This window comes from Erithacus rubecula (assembly GCF_903797595.1).
Source record: "Erithacus rubecula genome assembly, chromosome: 12".
Lineage (NCBI taxonomy): Eukaryota > Metazoa > Chordata > Aves > Passeriformes > Muscicapidae > Erithacus > Erithacus rubecula.
The window spans coordinates 6,225,667-6,246,317 of NC_136664.1; the positions used below are offsets into that span (position 1 = coordinate 6,225,667).

Consider the following 20,651-nt stretch of genomic DNA (forward strand, 5'->3'; position numbering starts at 1 on the left):
TCTTTTCATTCATGGGAAATTGCCAGCAAGACTTTTCCCACTGATTTCCCTAATATAAAGCAAACAACAAACAATATTGTAGGTATTAAAGACTAAATTCACAGTGCTCAGACAGCTGCCAGGGTTTTAATACCAAAACACAGATCAGGAGAAGACAGCAGTTGCCCTGCAAGGCAGCTGTGTGTGCATTTTGACTAGAACACAACATCCATGAAGGAATTGCTGCTGGCCCCAGAGGCTGTTTTGCAGGAAGGACATGCAGCAGATCTCTGCCAGAGAGCAAGGAGATGTTTTGCAAAGAAGCTCATGGATTTCCTCTTCTTTTTGCTGATTCCCAGATGCAAACCTCCCACATCTGGTCTGAAGCAAGTCAATCCTCTCCCTCCAGTGGCAGGAAATTCACTGCCAGCCTGGTTCAGCACCAAAAGCCAACTCTAGCAAAAAGGTGATGGCTCCCTCCTGGCTGAAGGCAGGTGCTTTGTGGGCTTCCTCCTTGTCCCTTGGGGAATGAGATCAGGGGCACCTCAAGACCATGGAACTGCAGCCTGGAGGGAGTTTGTAGAAGCATCATCTCTGGAACTCCTTGTCCAGGGCAGTCCACCAGGAAAGAGAGGGACAAAGCCAAGAGCCCTGCTGAGGTGGATCATGCCCACTGGAGGGTAAACTGAGGCATGGTTAACTGATCTCTGCCTCTGTGAGGAAGCTGCATCTGCCAGGATCAGACTGCTCTCAGTGGATGCAGGTGCAGGCAGGAAGAGATGTCCAGCCAGGAGCTGGTCCAGCCAGGAGCTAGTCCTGGGAAGCTGTGGTAGTTTTGTCATGTCTGATGATGTAGGAGAGAGAACCAGTGGTCTCCTTGGTCTTTGGGTAGTAGAGGACAACCAACCAGATGAATATGAATATTCCTGCAGGGATAGGAAGACAAACACTCAGCAGCAGCAGGAGAAAAGTGGGAAGCATCTTGCCAGGATGCTAATGACACTTTCCTTCTGCTTCCAGGGGATTCCCTCAGCTCACTCCTGCCTCCCCCTTTTCCTTCACATAAGCCCTTTGGCTGGGACATGCCCTGAGTGGATAATGTCCCTAGTCCTCTGCTAAGGAATGCCTTTCTTGGAGGAAAACCACCAAGCAGGTGTAATTGGGAGCCATGAGCAGCTCCATGCTGGTGCTTGGGACCTGCTGCTTGATGTGCCCTGCCAAAAGGAAGGGCATGGCAGTGCTGGGAAGACACTGGTGCCTTGGGATCCCTGGTCAACCCACAGCCAGGCTGGTTCCTGCCTCCTCCAGCTTCCCCACCCAAGCGCAGGGAACCCAGCCCAGAGCGAGTGCTGACCTTGGGAAGAGTTGAGGATAGTGAAGAGGTAGAGCATGGCTGTGGAGGAGATGCCATAGGTGAGGAATACCATGGCCCAAGTAGCTCCCAGCAGGCAGAAAAGCCCTGCTGTCACCAGAGCCACCTTCCAGGACTTTTGGTTTCCCTGCACTGCCCCAGTGCCCTGTAAGCTGCAGCTCTTCTGGGTCACCACCCCAAAGATAGCCATGTTGAAGAGGAAGATGAGGCCAAAGTAGCCACAGTTGGTGATGTAGTGGACCAGAAGATGTTTGGAAGTGATCCAGCACCTGAAAAGAGACAACCATGGTGCCTCCAGCAGGCAGCCCTGCAAGCCTCAGCAGCACCCATTGGAACTTTTCCTGAGGGCATTTTCCAAGGCCAGGGTGAAGCAGGGGGACAGTGATGTCTATCCACTGCCCTCGTGTTGCTCAGCTGGAAGGGAGCCTGGACAAGCTCCAGGTGCACCTTGGACATCCCTTCATGACCTGGAGGGCTGCAGACGTGACCAGGGAGGCTTGGCATGAGAGGTGGGGGTGGCTGATGTGTTGCAATCACAATTAAGGAAGCAGAAGCAGAAGCATGGTGCAAAGCCAAACCAGATGGGTGCAATCCCTGACTGCTGCACTCCTGGCAGGACTGAGCCACCCCTCCCTGAGCCACAGGGCCACCTGAGCCCTGGGGGCAGTGGCACACGCACATGCGGGCTATGACCTGGTGGTCCACGGTCTGGATGTTGTATTCTCCATAGCTGCCAATAGCTCCTGCTACTGCCACCACAAGAACAGGGAAGCCTGGAAGAAGGGAAACGCAATCACAGAATTGTTTAAATTGGAAAAGACCTCTAAGATCATCAAGTCCAGCCATTAACTCACATTCACCACTAAACCATGTTCCCAAGTGCCCCATCCACATATCTTTTGAACTCTTCCAGAGATGGGAATTCCACCATTGCCCAGGGTACCCTGTTCCAGTACCTAGCCACCTTTCAGTGAAGAAATTTTCCCCAATATGCAATCCAAACCTCCCACTGCCCCTCTCACCCCCCATCTCACCCCAGCCCACCAGGCCCAGCTTGGCCAGGTAGCGGTGGATGTAGATGCCGAGGACCTTGACGAAGAGCAGGTAGAGCTGGCAGCCCTCCAGTGCTGTCCAGGTGAAGCAGCAGAACAGGCAATAGTGGGTGAAGCCCCCCAGGACCCTGCAGGTGCTTGGGTGGGTCCTGCCAGCGAGCCCACTGTTGAGCAGGAAGGCCAGGTTGAGGAGGAACAGGCTGCCCATGAGGTTCACGTGCAGCCCCAGGTTGATGCGGACGGTCTCCTCAAACCTGAACCTGCACCTGGGTGTCCCACAGGGAGCAGGAAGGACAGGGGTCACAGCTGAGCAGGGCCTTGTGCAGGACCACACCACATCTCTCCCAGCCTGGCAAGCCCCTTACATCCCACCTTATGAATATGCAGAAGGCCATGGTGAAGATGGAGAAAGCCATGGCTACTCCACAGCCAGCGGTGGCAACAGCTGTCAAAGCTTTTGCTGTGGAGCCATCCAGAGTTGGGTTCTGCCAAACATGCAGATGTTGGGTTAGACACTCTGGGCCAGCCTAGAAAACCTGACTGCAGCTACCAGAACTCTGATAAACCCAGTGGGCTTCTGCAGAGACCCCACACCAGCCCCCAGAAAGTCTTCAAGGGAAGCAGGGCAGTGGTGGCTCAGCAGAGATGCTCTGAGGTAGGGTGAGGTGAGGGTGACACCATGAACACCCTTCTGGGAGTCTCCACCACGATATGGGACCTTAAGCCTTGCTGTGCCAGAGTCTGCACAAGGCTGGGGCCTTTTCCAGCTGACCTGCTGAGCTGGGGCTGTGCTTGGTGAGAACAGCTTGCCTGGGGCTTGCCTGAGAACAGCTATAATTGTCCCTGTGTGGCTGCTTATGACACCCAAGAGGCTGCAAGAGCAGGCAGGCTGCACTGCCAGGGCATAAGCAGGAACTGCAGGAAGTGGGATTGTCACCAGGAGGAGGGTGAAGAAGCTGAGATGGTCACAGGAGCAGACTGTCCCCTTGTCCCCGGGCTGTATGACACATCCCCTGCTGCACCAGCCTCCAGCCTGCCCTGCAACAGGCAGAGGGAGAGGCTGTGAGTGCTGGTACAGCCCCTGTGCCAGCCCCACACCTGCCCCCAGCAGGGTGTACCTTTGCTGGGATCCCAGAAGACACATTGAGGGGTGATGCCCTGCAGGGGGAGAGCAGTGTCAGCCGGTGGCACAGGATGGGCACTGGAGGGGAGAGGGAGGGAGACAGGGCTGACTCACCTGGGGCAGTTCCCTGTGGGTGAAGGTGAGCTGCACAGGCTTCTGCAGCCCCGAGATGCTGCTCTCTCCCACTGTGATGCCCACCACGGTGTTGTCCAGCACCTGAGCTGTCTGGTTGCTTTCCTGTGGAGGGGAAGCGCTGCAAGAGCTGAGCTGCTGGGTGGCAAGTGCTGGTGGCAGCATGAAGGGTGCTGGCAATGCCAGCCTGTACCTTGAACATGCCAAGCTGCTGGATATTGAGGACTGTCACCACCACAGGCACCGTTTTGTTACTCAGGGAGAGGAATATCTCCTTGGGGAGGTGGATTTTACCTGCATTCCCTTCCTCTGTAGTGTTCAGCCTTCTGGGGCCCTGCAGCAGAGAACAGTGAGAGGTTGCTGTTGCCATGTCACATCTCTGTTCACAACCCACCAATCTTGCTCCAGCCTGCCCCAGGTGGGTTTGCTCAGCAACATCAGCAGGAGCCCCGAGGGCAGAAGGGAAGAACCAAATCCCCAGCACCCAGCAGCTATGGGGGCAGAGCTGGGAGTGGGACCCAGCAGATTCTGTACCCACCATCACCCACACACGGTCCCCTGGGACATCCAGAGCCTGGAGAGCCTCTGGGTGGGCAGGAGGCACAAGGTCACACATGTCTCTCCTCCTTTCCTACCTCACGCTCCCCCTGACCACCTGGGCTGCTGAGATGGCTCCTTGGGGAAGGCTCTTTCCTCCCAAGTCACTTCACATGATTCCTTGCCAAGGGATGTTGAAGCTGATGTGGGCCCATGATGCAGCCCCACAGGGATGAGGAAGAGCACACCAAGCCCTGGGGCAGGGGCTGAGGGATGCTCGGAAGGTGTGCGACCTTCCAAGCAGGGAGAGGGAGGAGCAGACCTCACCTCTGTGGGGGAGAAGGCGATGAGGATGTCACGGGTGTCATCCCTGGTGACAATCATGAGCAGCGTCTTGAGCCCATCCAGCCTGCTGTGCTGCCCCGACTGCAGCAGCCTGTGGGACAAGGGGTCCGTGGGACGGCTGGGCACGGGCACTGAGCCCACAGACCCTGTCCTGCCCCCCGGCAGTACCTGAAGGAGCGCTCCCGCAGGCAGGCACAGGCGCGGCTGCCGGAGCGCCACAGCTCCGGGCAGTTCTGGGACAAGCTCAGGATGCGGCTGTCGCCGCGGCTCTGCTGCTCCACCGTGGCGTTGCAGCACGTGGGGTGCTCATCACCCCGAGGCGGGACTGGGAGGGGGCAGCAGGTGAGCACTGGGCAGCACTGGGAGGGCACTGGGAGCGAGGGTAGGAGTGGGAGGGGAGCACTCACCAGAACAGCTGTTCTGTCCTACGGCAACATCTGGAAGAGGAGTTTATGGAGAAAGGGGGGAAACACCAAAATCTAGGGTCAGCCCTCCCTCTGTCCAGAGGCAAAGGGGAAGAGAAGGCAGGAGGCTCTGGCAGCTGCCAGGTTTTAAAGAACAGTCCTGCAGTTACATGGGCTTCAAAAACACCCGGACAGCAATCAGAGCTGGTGAGGGCAAAACCACTGTGTGCAGACTACCAAAGGAGCTCACAAAGGAGACCCTGGACTGCCGAACCCAGGTTTTAAAAAAGCCCCCAGCAACAAAACCCTCTAATCTGCTCACCTCTGCACACCCCAGTGGGGATGCTCCCCTCTGGCCTGTCCACATTTCAGGATGAAATCCCCACACGGTCTTTTGGTGAACACCTTCCCACAGACCCCGTGCACCTCCTGTGCTAAGGATGCCTGTCCCCCCTTCACCTGCCACTCACCAGGCAGCAGCAGGAACAGCACGACAGTGCCCAGGAACAACTTCAAGCCACTTTGTGGGGTCTCCTGGCTGCACCCAGCCATCCCAGCACACTCTGCTCCCCTTGTCCCAGCAGCTCTGCTCTACCCCAGGCTCCCCCAGGGCTTGTGGCCACTTCTGAGGCAAGAGCTGTTCCTCATTTCCCTTCTGGGAACCCCTCACACTTTCCTGTGGGCTGGCAAGTAACCTCCTGTCCCAGCCCACAGCAACGGCAGCAACCGCTGGAGCCGCAGCGTTTCCAGCGCTGCCTTCCCACAACCAGCTCCAGGCTTTTTGCTTTCCCTTTCTCCCCATAGTCCTGCCAAGGGACTGACAGCCCTAACCAACAAATGCTGGAGCATCCTCATCATAAACTAGGATGAAACATCCCCTTACTTGCAAGGTGCTCCTGCCCCAGCTGGGTGGAGGGTGATGATCAGCAGCCAGCTGGAAGGGGAATGGTGGGATGGAAGGTTGCTTTGCTTGCAAGAGGCACAGCCAGATTGTGCCTGGCCCTACAGCCACTGAGGGCATGATTCTCATCCCTTAATGCCTCCCTGTCCTTCACCAGCCTCCCTTTCTGCTGGTTAGTGACAGTCCCCAGACACTTCCCAAGCCATGGTACCTCCCTTCATAGCCCCAACCCCAATGGCACCAGGCAGGCAGCGCTCTGCCAGGAGCACCATTATCAGCTCCAGCTCAGCAGGATGAAATGCTGGGTCCTGCCCCAGGAATGGGATAACCCAGATGAGAGATGAATCCCTTTGCAGAGCCCACCAAAGCACTGAGCAGAGACCCCACACTCCGAGAGGAACAACTTTAATGGGCACAAGTCTGGTGTGTAGGCACGCTCACTGAACCCCTACATCACCCAAAAATAGACATTCAACAAAATAACAAAAATAGATTATTTCAGCTGCCTGAGGGTGTGGTGGGGGCAGAATCAATCTGTCTTCCCTGGGGAAGGACCCTCATGGTGACCAGCAGCAAGGGCTGAAAACTGAGCCTTTCCCACCCATCATCCCTGGCCTCAGGATGTGGGAGGGGACATCCAAAGTCACTGGGGACCCTCTCCCTGCCCCTTCCACTTTTTACAGCCCCCACTGCCCAAGTAAGCATCCCTCCCTCCCTCCTTCCCTCCTCCCCCAAGGGTGCCAAGCCAGTCAGGATGGAGTGGGTGGGAAAACTGGGGAGGGGGCCAGCAGAGGTGGGGGATGGCCAGCCCTGGTGTGGGTCCCTGGGCTCCTTGTGGCACTAGGGGGCAAGTGCAGTAGCAAAGCAGACGGTGTGGTCCTTCTTGTGGCCGTCCTTGGCGTGGGGAGCTCTGGCACAGCATGGCCACCATGGCACTCAGCTGCTGCTGGGCTGCAGCTTGGCACTGTCAGAGCTGCTCTGAGAGTCAGGGGACTTCCTCGCCTGCAGCACCATGGTCCAGTACCAGAGGAAGATGAGGAAACCTGGCAGAGGGGAGAGGATGTGTAGGTGAGCCCCCTTGAGGGACAAACAGCCAGCTGAGAGAGAGCCAGCCAACCTGACAGAGCATCCCCACCCCACCAGCATCCCTGAAAATCCTGGCGCCCTTTAGCAGAGCCCACAGTCACAGGCTCACCTTGGAGGGAGTTGATGATGGTGAAGATGTAGAGGGAGACAAGGCAGAACACCCCAGAGGTGAAGGAGAAGAAGATCAGTGCCCAGGGGATGCCCAGCAGGATGCTCAGCCCAAAGAGGGCCAGGACGTGCTTGAGCTTGTGACCTTTCTTGTTCTGCCGCAGGATCTCCCGCACCATGGCCCCCAGCATGACTGAGTTGAACAGGAACACCAGGCTGAAGAAACCCAGGTTCACGATGTTATGGATCAGGGGGCTGGTGATCCAGCATCTGGAGGGAGAGAAAGGGCAGAGGGTCACACTGTGCCCTCCCCAGGGTCACCAGGAGGGCTGGGGAAGCACAGGAGTGTGGTGCCAGCCCAGCACCAGGGAGGAAGGACAAAACCCCAGAAAAGCCCCAGACCAAGACCAGAGAGCAGGTAACCCATATGTCAGGACTTACATGGTGGCATTGGTGGATCTGCCATCAATGGATTCGTAGATGGGAACAGAGAAGGGGCCGTAGTTGGTCCAGCTGGCCAGGAAGATCAGCATCACACACAAGAAGGGGAATCCTGGGTGGAAAGAGCAGAGTGAAGTGGCTGCCCTACTCCCTGGCCTTCTGAAAGGACTTGTTATCCCTTTCTCCCTGCAGAGAGCACAACCAACATCCTCCCTCCCAAAAGGTAACCAAGGATGGAACGCACAACATGAGCTCCAGCTGAGGAGGGGGTGGTGCTGTGCTGACCCCAGCTAGGCACCACCCAGGGATGTGGAGCTTTAGACCATAAAGGATCATAAAATCTTCCTGCCATGACCTCCAGCCCAGAGCATGGCAGAGAAGCATGGGTGTTTCCTGCATCCAGCCCATCTCTCTGGGCTTTCCTGGATGTTTCTTTCAGAAAGAAAGGACCCTATTACTATTAAAAGATCCCAAGTGGTGGCTCTCACAGTTCTCCATTGCTGGGTGATCCCCCAGGATGACCCATTGCTTTAGCTCCAACCACTGCTCTCAGCCTTCGAGCCTCCTTCTCCACCAAAGCCCTTGACAAAGAGATCTCCACCAAGCTGCTCCCCCACAGCTGTGTCTCCATCCCCATCCAGGCATGGGATCAGTGGGAAAGACCTCCCTGAGTGTCCCTCCTACCCATGTCTGCCTCCCCCATGCTCACCCCAGCCCACCAGGCACAGCTTGAGGAGGAGGTGGTCATGGTAGGCGTTGAAGACTTCGATCACCAGCCGGTAGAGGTTGTAGCCCTCAATGCCCATCCAGGTGAGGCAGCTCAGCAGTGAAAAGTGCAGAAACAACCCCCCAGCTCTGCAGATGGCCTCGCTGCTGGCAGCCAGGTGCTCAGAGATGAGGAAGGTGATGTCCAGGAGGAAGATGGCGACCAGCAGGTTCATGTGGATGTGCATGCTCGTGATCTGGTCTCGCTGTTTGCTTCTAGAGAATCAGAGGGACAGAGCTCAGCACCAACAGTGCCCACAGCACCCCTCAGCCCTGCATGGAGCTACCTGCCCCAGAAGAAGAGCAAAGAGACTCTTTGGTAGTGCCAGGGACTGAGGGACCAACCCCACAGGTGGGATCACCCATCCCACGTGCAAATCCAGCCCCCTCAGCTGACCCTACACTGAAGATGCTCAGAGGGCTGAAACTTTTCCTATGGAGACAGGCTGAGTGAGTTGAGGTTGTGCAGCCTGGAGAAGGCTCCAGGGAGACCTTCAAGCACCTTCCAGTGCCTAAGAGAGCTTGAAAGAAACTTTGAGCAAGGGCATGGAGTGACAGGATGAGGGGGAATGCTTCAATCTGAGGGCAGGTTTAGATTAGATATTCAGAAGAAATTCTTCCCTTTGGTGAGAAGGGTGTGAGGCCCTGGCACAGGTTGCCAAGAGAAATTGTGGATGCCCCATCCCTGGAATTGTTCAAGGCCAGGTTGGATGGAGTTCTGAGTAACCTGGTGTAGTGGAAGGTGTTTGGAAATAAATAATATTTCAGTCTCCTGCAACCCAAACCATTCTAAATTTTTATCACTCTATGATTTCAGGTCTGAATCATCCACTTAGAATCAGTGACATGACTCAGGAGAAGACATTCATGCTCTCCTCCAGGTACTTGAAAAGATCTTTGCAGTTTACTGTCTGCTGCATCCATTACAACAAGATTTTCCAAAATCATTGAAAAGAGCTGGTGTTTCTGAGCCCCCTGCAGGAGACCTGACCAAGAGAGTGGATTCTGGACAGAAAAACTCTGTTTTCTTCAAACAAGGCTCCTTCATGGTGCTTCTATCCAGGCCACCAACTGCTTGGAGAGGTTGTGCCCACCCAGGTGTTGATGGCTAGGGACAGGACACAGGGAGCAGGGGGTGAACCATCAGACTGTACCTGAAGTAGAGGAAGAAAATGGTGCAAATGGATGCCAAAGCTGAGATCAGGCAGCCAACATAGGTTATGATACTCAGGTAATTCCTGTGCACAGTGGTGATCTCTGGAGAGGATACCTGAGGAAGAGGAGGAAGGAGAGATGGTGAAGAAGAGCACCACTGGGAATTATGTGAGGGATCTGAGGGAAGGTGCTACCCACCATGAGCACAGCAAAGTAGGTGAGGTGGTTGCACCTGCACTCTGTCTGGCTGTTCCCTGTCACTGTGGTACACCCATAGCTGTCCCAGCTCCCAGAACTGGCTGTGCAAGAGAAAGGGAGAGCACCTGGTGAGCAGCAGGAACATCTGCCATGGGCAAGGTATCCATAGAAAGAGGGAGAACTAGACTGGGGGGTCCCAGCTTGTCCCAAGCCAAGCACACATACTCAAATAGCCCCCTCAGCACAAGAATCCATCCCTAGAGAAGGGGAAAACTCTTAGATTAGCTATGGAGGGAAAAAACTGCTATCAGCCCTGTGGGAATGGCTTATGGAGATGGAGGGAGGGAGGGAGGTGCAGAGCAACCTTCACCCTGCTGGTGGGGCTGTGGCACCTTGGGAAAAGGAACTGACTTCAACCCAAGGCAGGGGCACTCACCAGAGCTGTCCTCCTGCCAGAAGACACACCGTGGGGTCACGTTCCTCTGCAATGACAAAACCACAGGCCCTGGTCAGGATGCAGCTCTGGGTCTGTTGCCTGCCCAGCACTTCTGATAGGGGACAACACAGGGCAGGAGACAAGATGGTCTCAGGAGACAACTTAGATAAACCAGGCTTCCCTATGGTGGGAGTGGGCTCCAGGCAGAGACCACTCTGCCAACAGATGGAGCAGACACCTCCTTCCAGATCCTCCTTTCCAAACAAAGGGCTCATCTTTGAGCAGGCACCTGTCAGAGCCATGAATGAGCCAAGGGTCTGCCAGCACAGGGTGTACTCCAGCCCTGGTGACGGTGCTGGGTGTGACACACCTGCCATGAGGTGTCTCCTGGAGAGGGGAAGGCAGTGCCACCACCAGTGCCCACAGCCAAGCTGTGATTGTGCTACAGCCCCAGAAGACACAGCAGATCTGCACAGGCAGGCCATGGAGCTGCTGCATTGTGACCACACCTAAGCTGGCAGGGCCTGAGCCCTCCTCCCCCCATGCCTGGTGGGATCAGGCTCTCTGAGGCTGTTTCCCCACCTACCAGCAGCTGGTCGTGGAAGAAGGTGAGGACCACTGGGTCAGAGAGGTTGGCCACCACCGTGTCCACCAGGGAGATGCTGACCACCTTGTCCCCCAGGACATGGCTGCTGTTCTCATCCTGCAGGAGAAGAGGAGGCAGTGGCAGTGTGGGAAGGGAGAGCTGCCAGGTGTGAAGCAGAGGAGAGTGCCCAGGAAGAATGTCTCATGGTTTCAGCTGTCAAGCTTTTAGCTCATCTTTGAAGCATCTTCTCCCAGTGAGCACCAGCTGGTCTGGTGGCACCCCAGCACCACGGGACACCCCACCATGCCATTCACCTGGGCATTACCTGGAACATGGTCTGCCTGCTGATGTCCATGAGGAGCACCCTGTGCTCCACCACCTCCTCCCTCTCCTTCCCCATTGTGAACAGGCTGCTTGGCAGGTCCACTGTGAATCCCTGGACCTCTCCACTCTCCTGCAAAGAAAGACTCATCAGGAACAGAGATTGAGAGAAAGCTTGATAAGCCAAGAGCACTAGGGCAGGCTTCCAGGACCCACCTCTCTCTGGGAAGCAAAGGTCAGGTGCTGAGGAGCCTGGCTGGGCTGGATCCTCAGGACAGTGGCGTGCACTGTGGCCTCCCCAAAGGTCTGGTTCTGCCCCTCCAGCTCCACCTTGGCCAGCATCCTCTGCAGCTCCCCCAGTTTGCTGTTGGGGAAGGGGCACAGTGAGGATGCAGGGGGGTGCACTGGCAGCAGCACGGGTGGGACAGGCTGGGACTCACCGCCGGAGCCTCTGCTGCTCCCTGGCTCCCGGGGCTGCTGCCAGGGGCTGGGCAATGAGCTGGTCCAAGGTGCTGAGCTGCTGCTCCACATCCTGCTCCCAGACAGGCATGCTCTCTGGAGAGGCTGGTGGAAATGAAATGCCATGAAATGCATGGCAGAATTGGCTTCCTCGTGCCCCAAACTAACTGGCAGAGCCCTGGTGGGAGCAGAAAGCTGAAGGCTTCAAGGTGACCCCAAGCCAGGAAGGCTGACAGTGACCCCAATCCACAGGGCTTTCCTGCCACCCAGAGCTCAGTTCCCACTGAGGCCATGGGGACCTCATGGTGGAGACTGGACCCTGAGAAACCACTGCAAAAACCTCAGTTTTCCAGGATTTTAGGCAGCATTTTGAAAATCTCCACCTTTAGGGATGCTGGATACCAGGCCTGTCTTTGAGTTGCTTCAAGAAACCTACATCCCCTTCAGTCACCCTTCAGCTATTTTCAAATCACCAGGCTAAACCAAACACTGGGAAACAACCAGTGCTCTGATGATGACTGGGGAACAGGCTGGGGACAAAATAACCCCTTAATTTCCTTAAAATAACATGAAATTGCATTTACCAGGGAAGAAGTATTCTGCTTTAGCATCCAGGGAGGTGTTCTTCCCACCCTTGACGATGTAGGACACATTGAAGATGTAGGCTGTGGTTCTCTCAGTCTCCTGGCTCTCCTGTCCCCGGGGGATGCTGCTGGATGGGTCCCCACCCAGGAGGATGCTCTGCTTCCCATACACCAGCCTCAGGGTCCTGTTGGACTCAAACCAGTAGATGCAGAAGCGGTACCTGCCCAAGGTGGGGGGCAGGCTGTACTTGTAGTAGGAGTTTCTCCTGTTTGGCAAGAAGGGCCTCTTGATGAGCAGTGCCTGGGCCGTGTTCTGGATGGAGATGGTGGCAGGGCCATCCTCGTAGATGACAGAGCTCTCCTGGGTCTGGTTCCGGTCGCCGCAGAAGCGAAAATCCTCCTCCCTGCCAGCTCCCACCCCTGCATGGCACAGCACAGGGAGCAGCTGGACAGCAGCCCCAGCCAGCACTGCAGCCCTGCAGCAGCTGTCACATGTGGCATGCAGCTCTCCACCCAGTTATCCCAGCCCTGTCCCCCAGGCTGTGTGACACCAGCCACGTCCCAGTGTCACAGCCACGCTGCCAGGACCTGCCAGGGCCCTCGGGAAACAGGCCCTCCTGTCTCTCAGGGACACCCTCCCACACATGTCACATCAGCAGACACTGAAAGAGGAGCTCTCCATTCCCAGAAAGGATGGATGGAGACCATCTCATTTCCCTGGAAAAGACAGACCCACCACAGTCACATCATCCTATGAAATGTTTTACTTCTGTGGAAGCCTTCATCTCATGCTGCCCCCCAGACAATGTTTTGGGGTTGCCAGTTACTCCCAGCAGCCCAAACCCAGCTCAAAAGCCCAAAGCAGGACAGCCTACCTTGGAGGGGGGAGAGAAGGAGCAGGAAGAGAACCTTCATCCTGGGCAGCTCTCTACCTTGGCTTGGCCTTCAAAGAAACAGCAGAGCCTGGAAGGGCACAAAAGGAAGAGGCCACGTGAGTATTTGAGTATCCCCCATGCCATGAAGACAGGGATGGAGAGCAAAGTTTGTGCATGTGGGACACCAGCCATGTCACAGCCAGCTCCCTGTTGCCTTTGCATCCAGGAGGAGCCAGGAACACTGGGCATCCAAGCTGGCTGTGCGCTGGAAGGATGGCAGAGGCTGGAAGCCCCTGAGTCCTTAGCATGGAAAGGGTGCCCCTCACTCCAGCACAGACTCCAATCATCAAAGAACTCACATAGGAGGGGTCCCCCTTCTGCTCAGCTTCACATCTCAGTTAACACCCTGACTTGTTATCATAAATGATAGGAACAGAAGGAAACTGTGGTTTCCTAATTCACCAGCCCTAAAATTATTTTCTCTGATGCTTTCAACTCCTGCAGATTAGCTGAGGAGCTGGACACATTGCAGACCACTCCATCATTTCAGTCTGCAGAAACAGGCTCTCCCAGGCACATCCTGGCAATGCCAGCACAGCAGCCATGGCTGCCCAAATCTTCTGCTCTCAACCAGCTGGACCACATCCTGTGCACCCCTTTGCCCATCCCTTCATCTGTCACTCTGCTCCGCAACCCTTTTTTTTTGTCTTTGTGGGAGGCTTCTGTGACCTACACCAGGCCAGCACTTGGCAGCCTCAAGTGCTGCTACACCCTTGTGCTCACCCAGCCACAGCCTTCACACCTACAGCCCCTTCTGCCTGCCTCAGGCCACCAACTGCAGCTCCAGCTCTGCTGAGATGCACCGAGTGTCACCTCCTCCTCCTCACCCTGCTGTCGCTTCACCCATGGGACACACCCTGCCAGGGTCTGGTGACCAGCAGAAACCCCCCCAGGGTGGGACAGCACTGGGGGGCTGTCAGAGCAGCTGGCCCAGCCCAACACTGGACAATGCCCAAAGTGCAGCCAGCACCACTTGCCACTGCTGCACCCCACTCTGCACTGCTCTCAAATACCCCCCCAAACCCACCAAGCAGTGGAATCCTGTTTTGTTACTGATAGATCACAGCTATTGCTGTGAGCAGGTGCTGAGGCACCAACCAGCATCACCTGCAAAGGTTTACGAGCTCTCCCAGATGCTCAAGGGTCACCAGATGCTTACAAACTCATTAGCAGATTTCTCCCAGCAGCACAGGCTTTGTCTGGAAGTTTCTCTAGCCAGCACAGGTCCTGCACAGGTGTACAGCCCACTCTCCATCTATTTTTTTCTTGTGGCAATTTATCACCAGAAGGGGGCTCCGGGTTGTTAATTAACCTGCTGCTGTGGCTGTAACTAAGTGACACCAAAGAGGTCTCCCAGTGTGAGCTGGGAGGGTATGGCACAGGCATGACTTGGCAAGGTAAATGGATTTGGACAGGGCCACACACTTAGAAATCACTCATACATATCCAAAAAACTCGGACCTGGGGTGGCAAAACGCTGTTGGTGATGGGAAACATCTGGATCACTTAAAAGTAATGTGAATGCCAACCCTGTTGAGGCAGCACAGAGCTGGCACGTCAATAAAGCATCGCCTCTGGATGGGGAATGCTGAATCCTAATGAGGTTTCAGCCCATCCCACTATGCTGATATCTTTAAGGTTTTTCTGGGATGGTTGGAGAGGACCAGCCCCTTTCACCGTTACTCAACTGGGACCAGAAATCCCTGTGGGAAGGAGGGTGGGGAGCCGGTATTTCCCCTCCCAGCCCTGCACGGTCCCGCTCGCCCTGACGCCGATTGCCGTTTCCTGAGCCGAACAATAGCCAGAGAAAATCCCCTGAAAATGGTTTCGCAGTGAGAAGCCACGGCTTCCATCCAGGCTGGCAGAAAGCACAGCAAAGGTAGCCGGATGTGCCTAGTTCTCATCAGGGCTGACTCCTGCCTCGTCATCTTCCCATACGTGGATGACAGTGGGGAAAAATTCCTGGCTTGGCCTCAAAATCAACCAAATTATGTACAGAGAGGTGGCAGACACTCTTGGGCACAGCTTGGAGCAGACTCCCTTACCAGCAGAGAGAGAGCCTTACTCCTGGGCACCAGTTCCTATCCTCCCATCACCATTAACATACTGGTCTTGGAAAGAAAGGCCAAAGCATTATATTGAGGTCTCTGAACCCTAGGTGAATGGAGAAAGAAAAAAGACTAAAAACCCCACAAACAAAAAGCTCAGTGTTTACTACCACCTTACTGCTTTCTGGGTGACTTGGCAGCAAGTATTTAAGCTCTTGGAGGTGGCACGTGGTTTTGGGTATGACTTTTTTTCCCCAAGAAGGGAAGATGCTCTGATGACTCAAACAAACACCGGAAACAGGGAGATCCAGGGGCTTTTATCTGTTTTCCTTCCAGGTCCGTTAGGAAAGTGACGCTGTGTTCCTCAAGATGTTAATGAGTCTGAAGCTCGTCACCACAGTGGGTTACTCAGGCAGAGACTCAGCAACATGATAAGGAAACTGTGGTACTGAGAGGCAAGCCAGGACGGGCTCCCAGAGGTGCAAAACTGCTTTGCACAACCAGCCACTCACCATAGGGACCAAAGACAGTGTGGCTGGGTCTGGAGCTGTCCAAGGATGTGAGGAGCCCAGCAGGGCTCTCTTACAAAGGGATGCCCCAGTGTCAGTATCTGAGTGCTTCACAAAGTGTCCTTGTCCTTGGCCAGTGGTGTGTGTCCACAGGGGCCAGCCCCACGTTATTCATGGCATTGGCACATGATTCCCAACACTGGCTTGTGATTCCCGACATTGGCAGGTGATTCCCAACATTGGCAGGTGATTCCCGACATTGGCAGGTGATTCCCGGCTTGGTGGGCAGCTGGGGCCAGCCGGGTGCATTTGCTAATGCCCAAGGAGCCGAGGGGCAGCTGCACTGTGCCAGCAGCCCAGTGGTGCCAAGCTGTGCCACAGGGTGCCTCAGCTTGTCCCGGGCCGTGGCACTGCACAGAACACCCAGCACCTTCAAGATGAGTCTTGCCAAGAGGATGAAACCAGATCTGTAGTGATTCCCACGGGAGTGGCACAGCTCCCTGCCAGATCTATTCATTGCCAGCTGCTGGCAGCCATCCCTTCCACAAAGGCCTGGGGAGCACCAGGGGGAGGCTGGCACAGGCACCCGCCAGTGCCTGGGGCTCCTGAGACAGCGTTTGCTTAGAGATGGGTCTTGACATTCAAAACTTTTTTTTAAAATTTCCATTTCCTAAAAAACACCACAAACAGAAACATTACGGTGAACTAACCCAGCACTTCCTCCAGTGCCAGGGCAACACTGGCTCAGTGGCACACGAAGCCTTGTGGCTTCAGCAGCAGCCACACACACTCTGCAAAGAACCAGGTACACCGGCACTAGACTGAGGCTGACGTGACACAGTGACAAAGTAATGCAAGGACACCTCTGGCCACAGAGGGTACAGACAATTGTCCCTGCCATGCACTCCCACCACACAGTCTTCTTAGAGAGCAGCCCCATTTCCCCTCCTGCATATCCCCCTTCCAAACCACTTCCTTGGGTTTCAAATGGCTCCCAAAACACGCTGTGCACTGCCAGGTCTTATCCCCCTTCACATGAGCAAGGTCCTCACTGCCTGCCTGTGCTGCAGGTGCCAGGGAAGGGAGGTGCAAAGCAGCCCGAAGTAGCTCAGGATCACCCCAGATCAGGCTCCCAGGTATTTGGCACAGAAAGCAAGGTGCTGAAGCTTAGTGAGGGCAAAGTTTGCAGCACCCAAGGAGCCAGGTAAGAGACTGTGGGCCTCCCAGATTCCTGCCAAACCCCAGCTGTCGGGTGAGCTGATGGGAAAGGACTTGGTGAGGCCAAGCGCTCCTGAAAAACAGGCGCCAGCAGGCTGTGCCCAGCTGGTCCCGTGCAGACTTTGGCACGCTGGGAACGGTCCAACCTGCTGTCTGTGAGCCACACTGCTCTGACCCTGCACCCACGGGTGCCACAGCAAGGTGCAGGGATGGCCAATCCCGGAGATCCCCGTCCAGGCAACACACAGTTGCTTGCAAACCTGTTACTCTACGAATAGCAGCCCCCAGACCGCAGGATTAAGAGCTGGACTGCAACCAAGTATGCAGCATTTTCAATCCTTGGCTTAATTCACATGGGAGCTGCAAACCCAGCAGGGACACAGGCAAACCCCACTGTGGCTGCAGTCCCGGGCTCAAAGGATTTGCCCTCCTCCCACCTCCGAAACACTCCTGGCTCCCCGCTGGCGGTGGAGCTTGGGGGCGGGGGCAGGGGGGGTTACTGCAGCCCTCAGACCATGAAATGGGCTTTGGCTCCCTTCCCTCCACGACAGCCATCCAGACTCTCTGCCAGGAGGTTATTCCAGGAGACTTCATTTCTATTCTCCAGCTGGTCTCACCGAGTTATGCTGCTCTCTCTGGAGGGGCAGCACAGACAGTGGGTAGAGACCACCCCAAGCATCCTACATCCCAGATCCCGCAGTGACATGCCAGGACCGGCAGCAGCAAACTGGGATGTTGCAGGAGGAATCCCCCCAAAAGGCATTTTAGGGAAGGGAGATCATCCTGTCGAGACATGCCGGTGATCCCACGGGATGCTGCACCCTCCGCCGGGAGGGAGAAAAGAAAGGAATGGGGTGTGCTGGTGCTTCCCATGGAGTGGGGAGCAATGGCCACACACCGGGCCGACGGCCGGGGCTTCGTGGAGCTCAGCTCTGCCGCTGGCAGCAGCTCGGAACAGCCGGTCCGGGCAGCTCAGGGGGCTTTGTGGCTCCATGGCCCGGGAATCCAGCCTGGCTCCGGGACAGGCGAGTGCTCCCATGGAGCAGGGATGAAGGCTGGTTTCACTCGCACCACGAGAAGAGTCCCCGGGCGCTGCCCAGCCGGACACATCACACCGACCGCCGAACCCCGCGGGTGCCGCTCAGCCCCCCATAGAGACCCTTGCGCTCCATCCATCCAGGCTGCTCCCTGCCCGGTGCCACCGTCCGCGCGGAGCCCTGTGCCCCAGCCCCGCTGGGTGCCCCAGCCCCGGCTGACACCCTCCCTATTCACTCCCTCCCGCCGCCCTGCCCGCTCCCGGAGCGCCGCAGCACTCCCTCGGCTCCCGGTGCCTCTGGCACCCCCACGGCGGACTCCGGGCTCCCCGATCCTCCCCCGCACCAGCGGCTCAGCCGCGCCCCGTTTTCCCATACCTGCACTCGGGGCGGGCTCGGCTCGGCACGGCCCGGCACCGCCCGGCACCGCCCGGCACCGCCCGGCTCCGCACGGCTCCGCACGGCTCGGCTCGGCTCCGCACCTCACGGCTCGGCTGGGCTCGGCTCCGCACCTCACGGCTCGGCACGGCTCGGCCCAGCACCGCTGCACACCTCGCAGCCCGTGCGGCTCCGCGCGGAGCTCCGGGAGCAGCGCCCCGCCCCGTCCCCCCGGCGGGCGGTGACTCAGCGGGGCGGTACCGCCACTGTTCGCCCGGCACCGACCCCTCCGAGACCCCCGCGATCTCTGCGGGAGCCGCCGGGTCACCGCCGGCGCTCACGGCACCTGCCCGGTTCGGCTTGGCCCGGCCCGGTTCGGTTCAGCTCGGCACAGCACTGCACGGCACGGCTCAGCACCTCGCAGCTCGGCTGGGCTCAGAGCGTATCCCGGGACCAGCGGCCCCTCCCCATCCCCAGCGAGACCCTCCGAGATCGCTGCGGGGGCTGCGGGGCCGCTGCCCTCGGTCATGGCACCTGCCCGGTTCGGTTCGGCCCGGCCCGGCGCAGCCTGCGGGCACCGGGCTGGGAGCACCGGGCTGTGTCCCCCCGCCCGTCCGGTCGGCACCGGCACCACGGTGGGCCGGGGGACCCCGGCTGGGGCCAGCCGGGCGTGCCGTGTCCCGCCGCCCTTCAGCTGCGGGCTGGCGGGCATCCAGCGGCGGGCCGGGGCCGGAGGAGCCGGAGCCAGGAGGCTGCACGCCTGACTGCCAACGGGATTAAAAAATAACAATTAATGGGAAAGCAGCCGGGACGGAGTGTCCCGGTGACCCCTGTCCCTTTCCCCGCAGGGTGCGAGGGAGGAAAGGAGCAGGGCAAGGAGCCCAGATCGCAGGGATACACAGCCCTCCACTGCAGCAGGTGGGCTGCGATGTGGGGTGCAGAGCCTGGATGCGACCCAGTGCCCTCACCATCACCCCAAGGCTGGAGATGGGAACTCTCAGTGGGAGCTGGGGCTGGAAAGCGTCGAGGCAGCGCTGTTGGAGTGGGCAAAGCTGCTGGCAAGCAGCGCCTGCATCCAGCCCTTTGTGTGTGCCCCGGGAAACAGCCGGGCTGCAGAAAGCCGAGACGCAGGGAGCGGAGGGAGCGGGGCGGGGGGAGAGCTCCGGGAAGTGCCCTGGGTAAATAGTTGCTCTTGCAGATATTTTCAATGGCTTGAATGAGACTTTTCTTTCTGCAGGGGGAAGGGTGGAAACAACTTCCCTTTCCAGTAGAGAAGGTGATGGACCTTGATCTACGAGGATTGTGCCACCGCAGGTGCCATGGCTGCTTTGGGATCCCTGAAGCAGAGGACATCCCGCACACTTGCATCACACCGCTGCTTGGTTTAATTCCCAGCTCCGAATCCCCAATTTCCCCGGCTGCCACGGGACCAGGCTCCCATGGGAAGCAGCTCACATGGCCGGGCCGTGGCTAAAGCGGCCGGAGCGTGGCTAACAGAGCCGCCTTTGAAGTCCGGCCCCACGCCTCGGGGAGCTGGGCCAGCTCAGAAACGCACGCTCAGAGCAGCCAGAGCCGCGGGAGCATCGCGGGGAGCCAAAGCCTCCCACTGCAGGTCATCCCGACCGGCACACGCCATAAATCCACCTCCCGGGAATAGCGCTGCTAAAACCAGGATTAGGCTCTCCTGGAGAGGGGAGTTAGGTGCAGACCCCTCGGACCACCGAGGAAAGGATTCTTTGCTGCCGTTCGTGGAACAAAGAGTCTTTTGTCCGCGTTTGACGTTATCAGGAGTTATTTTTAGGTCAACGCCTGCACTTGCTGGTGTTGTCGGGATTATCTGTAAATCGACAGACCTTCAAAGACACTGCCCGAGCACGAGGAGGGAGGAAATCCTTGTGTTGTCTCTTGCAAGGGACATTTGCCCTTGGGCTCGGTCTGATAAGGGTTTATTGCTCAAACTGGGGAATTCCTATGAAAGCCCTACAACTTCTTAAGAGTCCTAAGATCTCCTAAATCCATTAAAGCTCCTAAATATGCTTAAAGTTCCTGAAAGTCCTCAATGATCCTGAAAGCTCCTAAAGCTTTCTAAAATGTCCCGAAACCCCTACAATATCCTAAATGCCCTAAACCCCCCTAAAACCCTAAAAGTTCCTGAATATCCTTGAAGTTCCTAAAAGCCCTAAAAAATTACTAAAAGCCCTAGGAGTTTCTAAACCCCTTAAAGGTTCCCAAAAAGCTCTTAAAGTTCCTCAACCCCCTTCAATTTCCTAAAAGCTCCAAAAGAACCCTAAGACTTCCAAAATCCTCTAAAATCCCCAAATCTTCCTAAAAGCTTCTCAAGGCTCCGGCTGCGGGCGGGAGGGAGGGTGCCAGCAGATCACGGCGGGGTGGGGAGGGGAGGGCAGACTGCCAGGGGAGGGCACGTCGCACCAGGCTGCTGCCAAACAAGCGAGACAAGTGTGGGCAGGGGAGCCCTGGCGCCGTCTGCAGCCGAGGGCTGTGCCAGCCCCACTGCCAGGAGCTGCCACCCCACTGCCAGCGGTGC

The 20,651-nt window shown here is 57.0% G+C and overlaps 2 protein-coding genes across 4 annotated transcripts; both read right to left on the minus strand.

The window, feature by feature from the left end:
• Nucleotides 1-110: 110 nt before the first annotated feature.
• LOC306807083 (adhesion G protein-coupled receptor G3-like) lies at nt 111-5,804 on the minus strand. 3 transcript variants are annotated; one of them, XM_079316351.1, is made up of 13 exons: nt 5,415-5,804; nt 4,948-4,977; nt 4,709-4,865; nt 4,523-4,631; nt 3,852-3,992; nt 3,641-3,763; nt 3,522-3,561; nt 3,341-3,441; nt 2,776-2,888; nt 2,386-2,669; nt 2,031-2,124; nt 1,334-1,620; nt 111-905 (listed from the first exon to the last, which is right to left on the minus strand). In XM_079316351.1, exons 1-13 carry the CDS (start codon nt 5,494-5,496, stop codon nt 790-792), a joined length of 1,677 nt encoding a protein of 558 aa, XP_079172477.1. In that variant the 5' UTR covers nt 5,497-5,804; the 3' UTR covers nt 111-789. The 3 variants fall into 3 exon arrangements, with proteins under 3 accessions (XP_079172477.1, XP_079172476.1, XP_079172475.1); XM_079316350.1 differs by lacking the exon at nt 3,341-3,441 and having other exon boundaries at nt 3,522-3,992; XM_079316349.1 differs by lacking the exons at nt 111-905; nt 3,341-3,441 and having other exon boundaries at nt 1,386-2,124; nt 3,522-3,992.
• Nucleotides 5,805-6,234: 430 nt separating this feature from the next.
• Nucleotides 6,235-18,268, minus strand: LOC306807081 (adhesion G-protein coupled receptor G1-like). The gene is made up of 15 exons (XM_079316346.1): nt 18,216-18,268; nt 18,107-18,172; nt 12,860-12,947; nt 11,985-12,404; nt 11,382-11,505; nt 11,158-11,305; nt 10,946-11,074; nt 10,621-10,737; nt 10,035-10,080; nt 9,599-9,699; nt 9,400-9,515; nt 8,190-8,461; nt 7,481-7,592; nt 7,041-7,309; nt 6,235-6,888 (listed from the first exon to the last, which is right to left on the minus strand). The coding sequence occupies exons 3-15, from the start codon at nt 12,897-12,899 to the stop codon at nt 6,782-6,784; spliced, it is 2,001 nt and encodes a 666-aa protein (XP_079172472.1). The 5' UTR covers nt 12,900-12,947; nt 18,107-18,172; nt 18,216-18,268; the 3' UTR covers nt 6,235-6,781.
• Between the last annotated feature and the right edge of the window lie 2,383 nt (nt 18,269-20,651).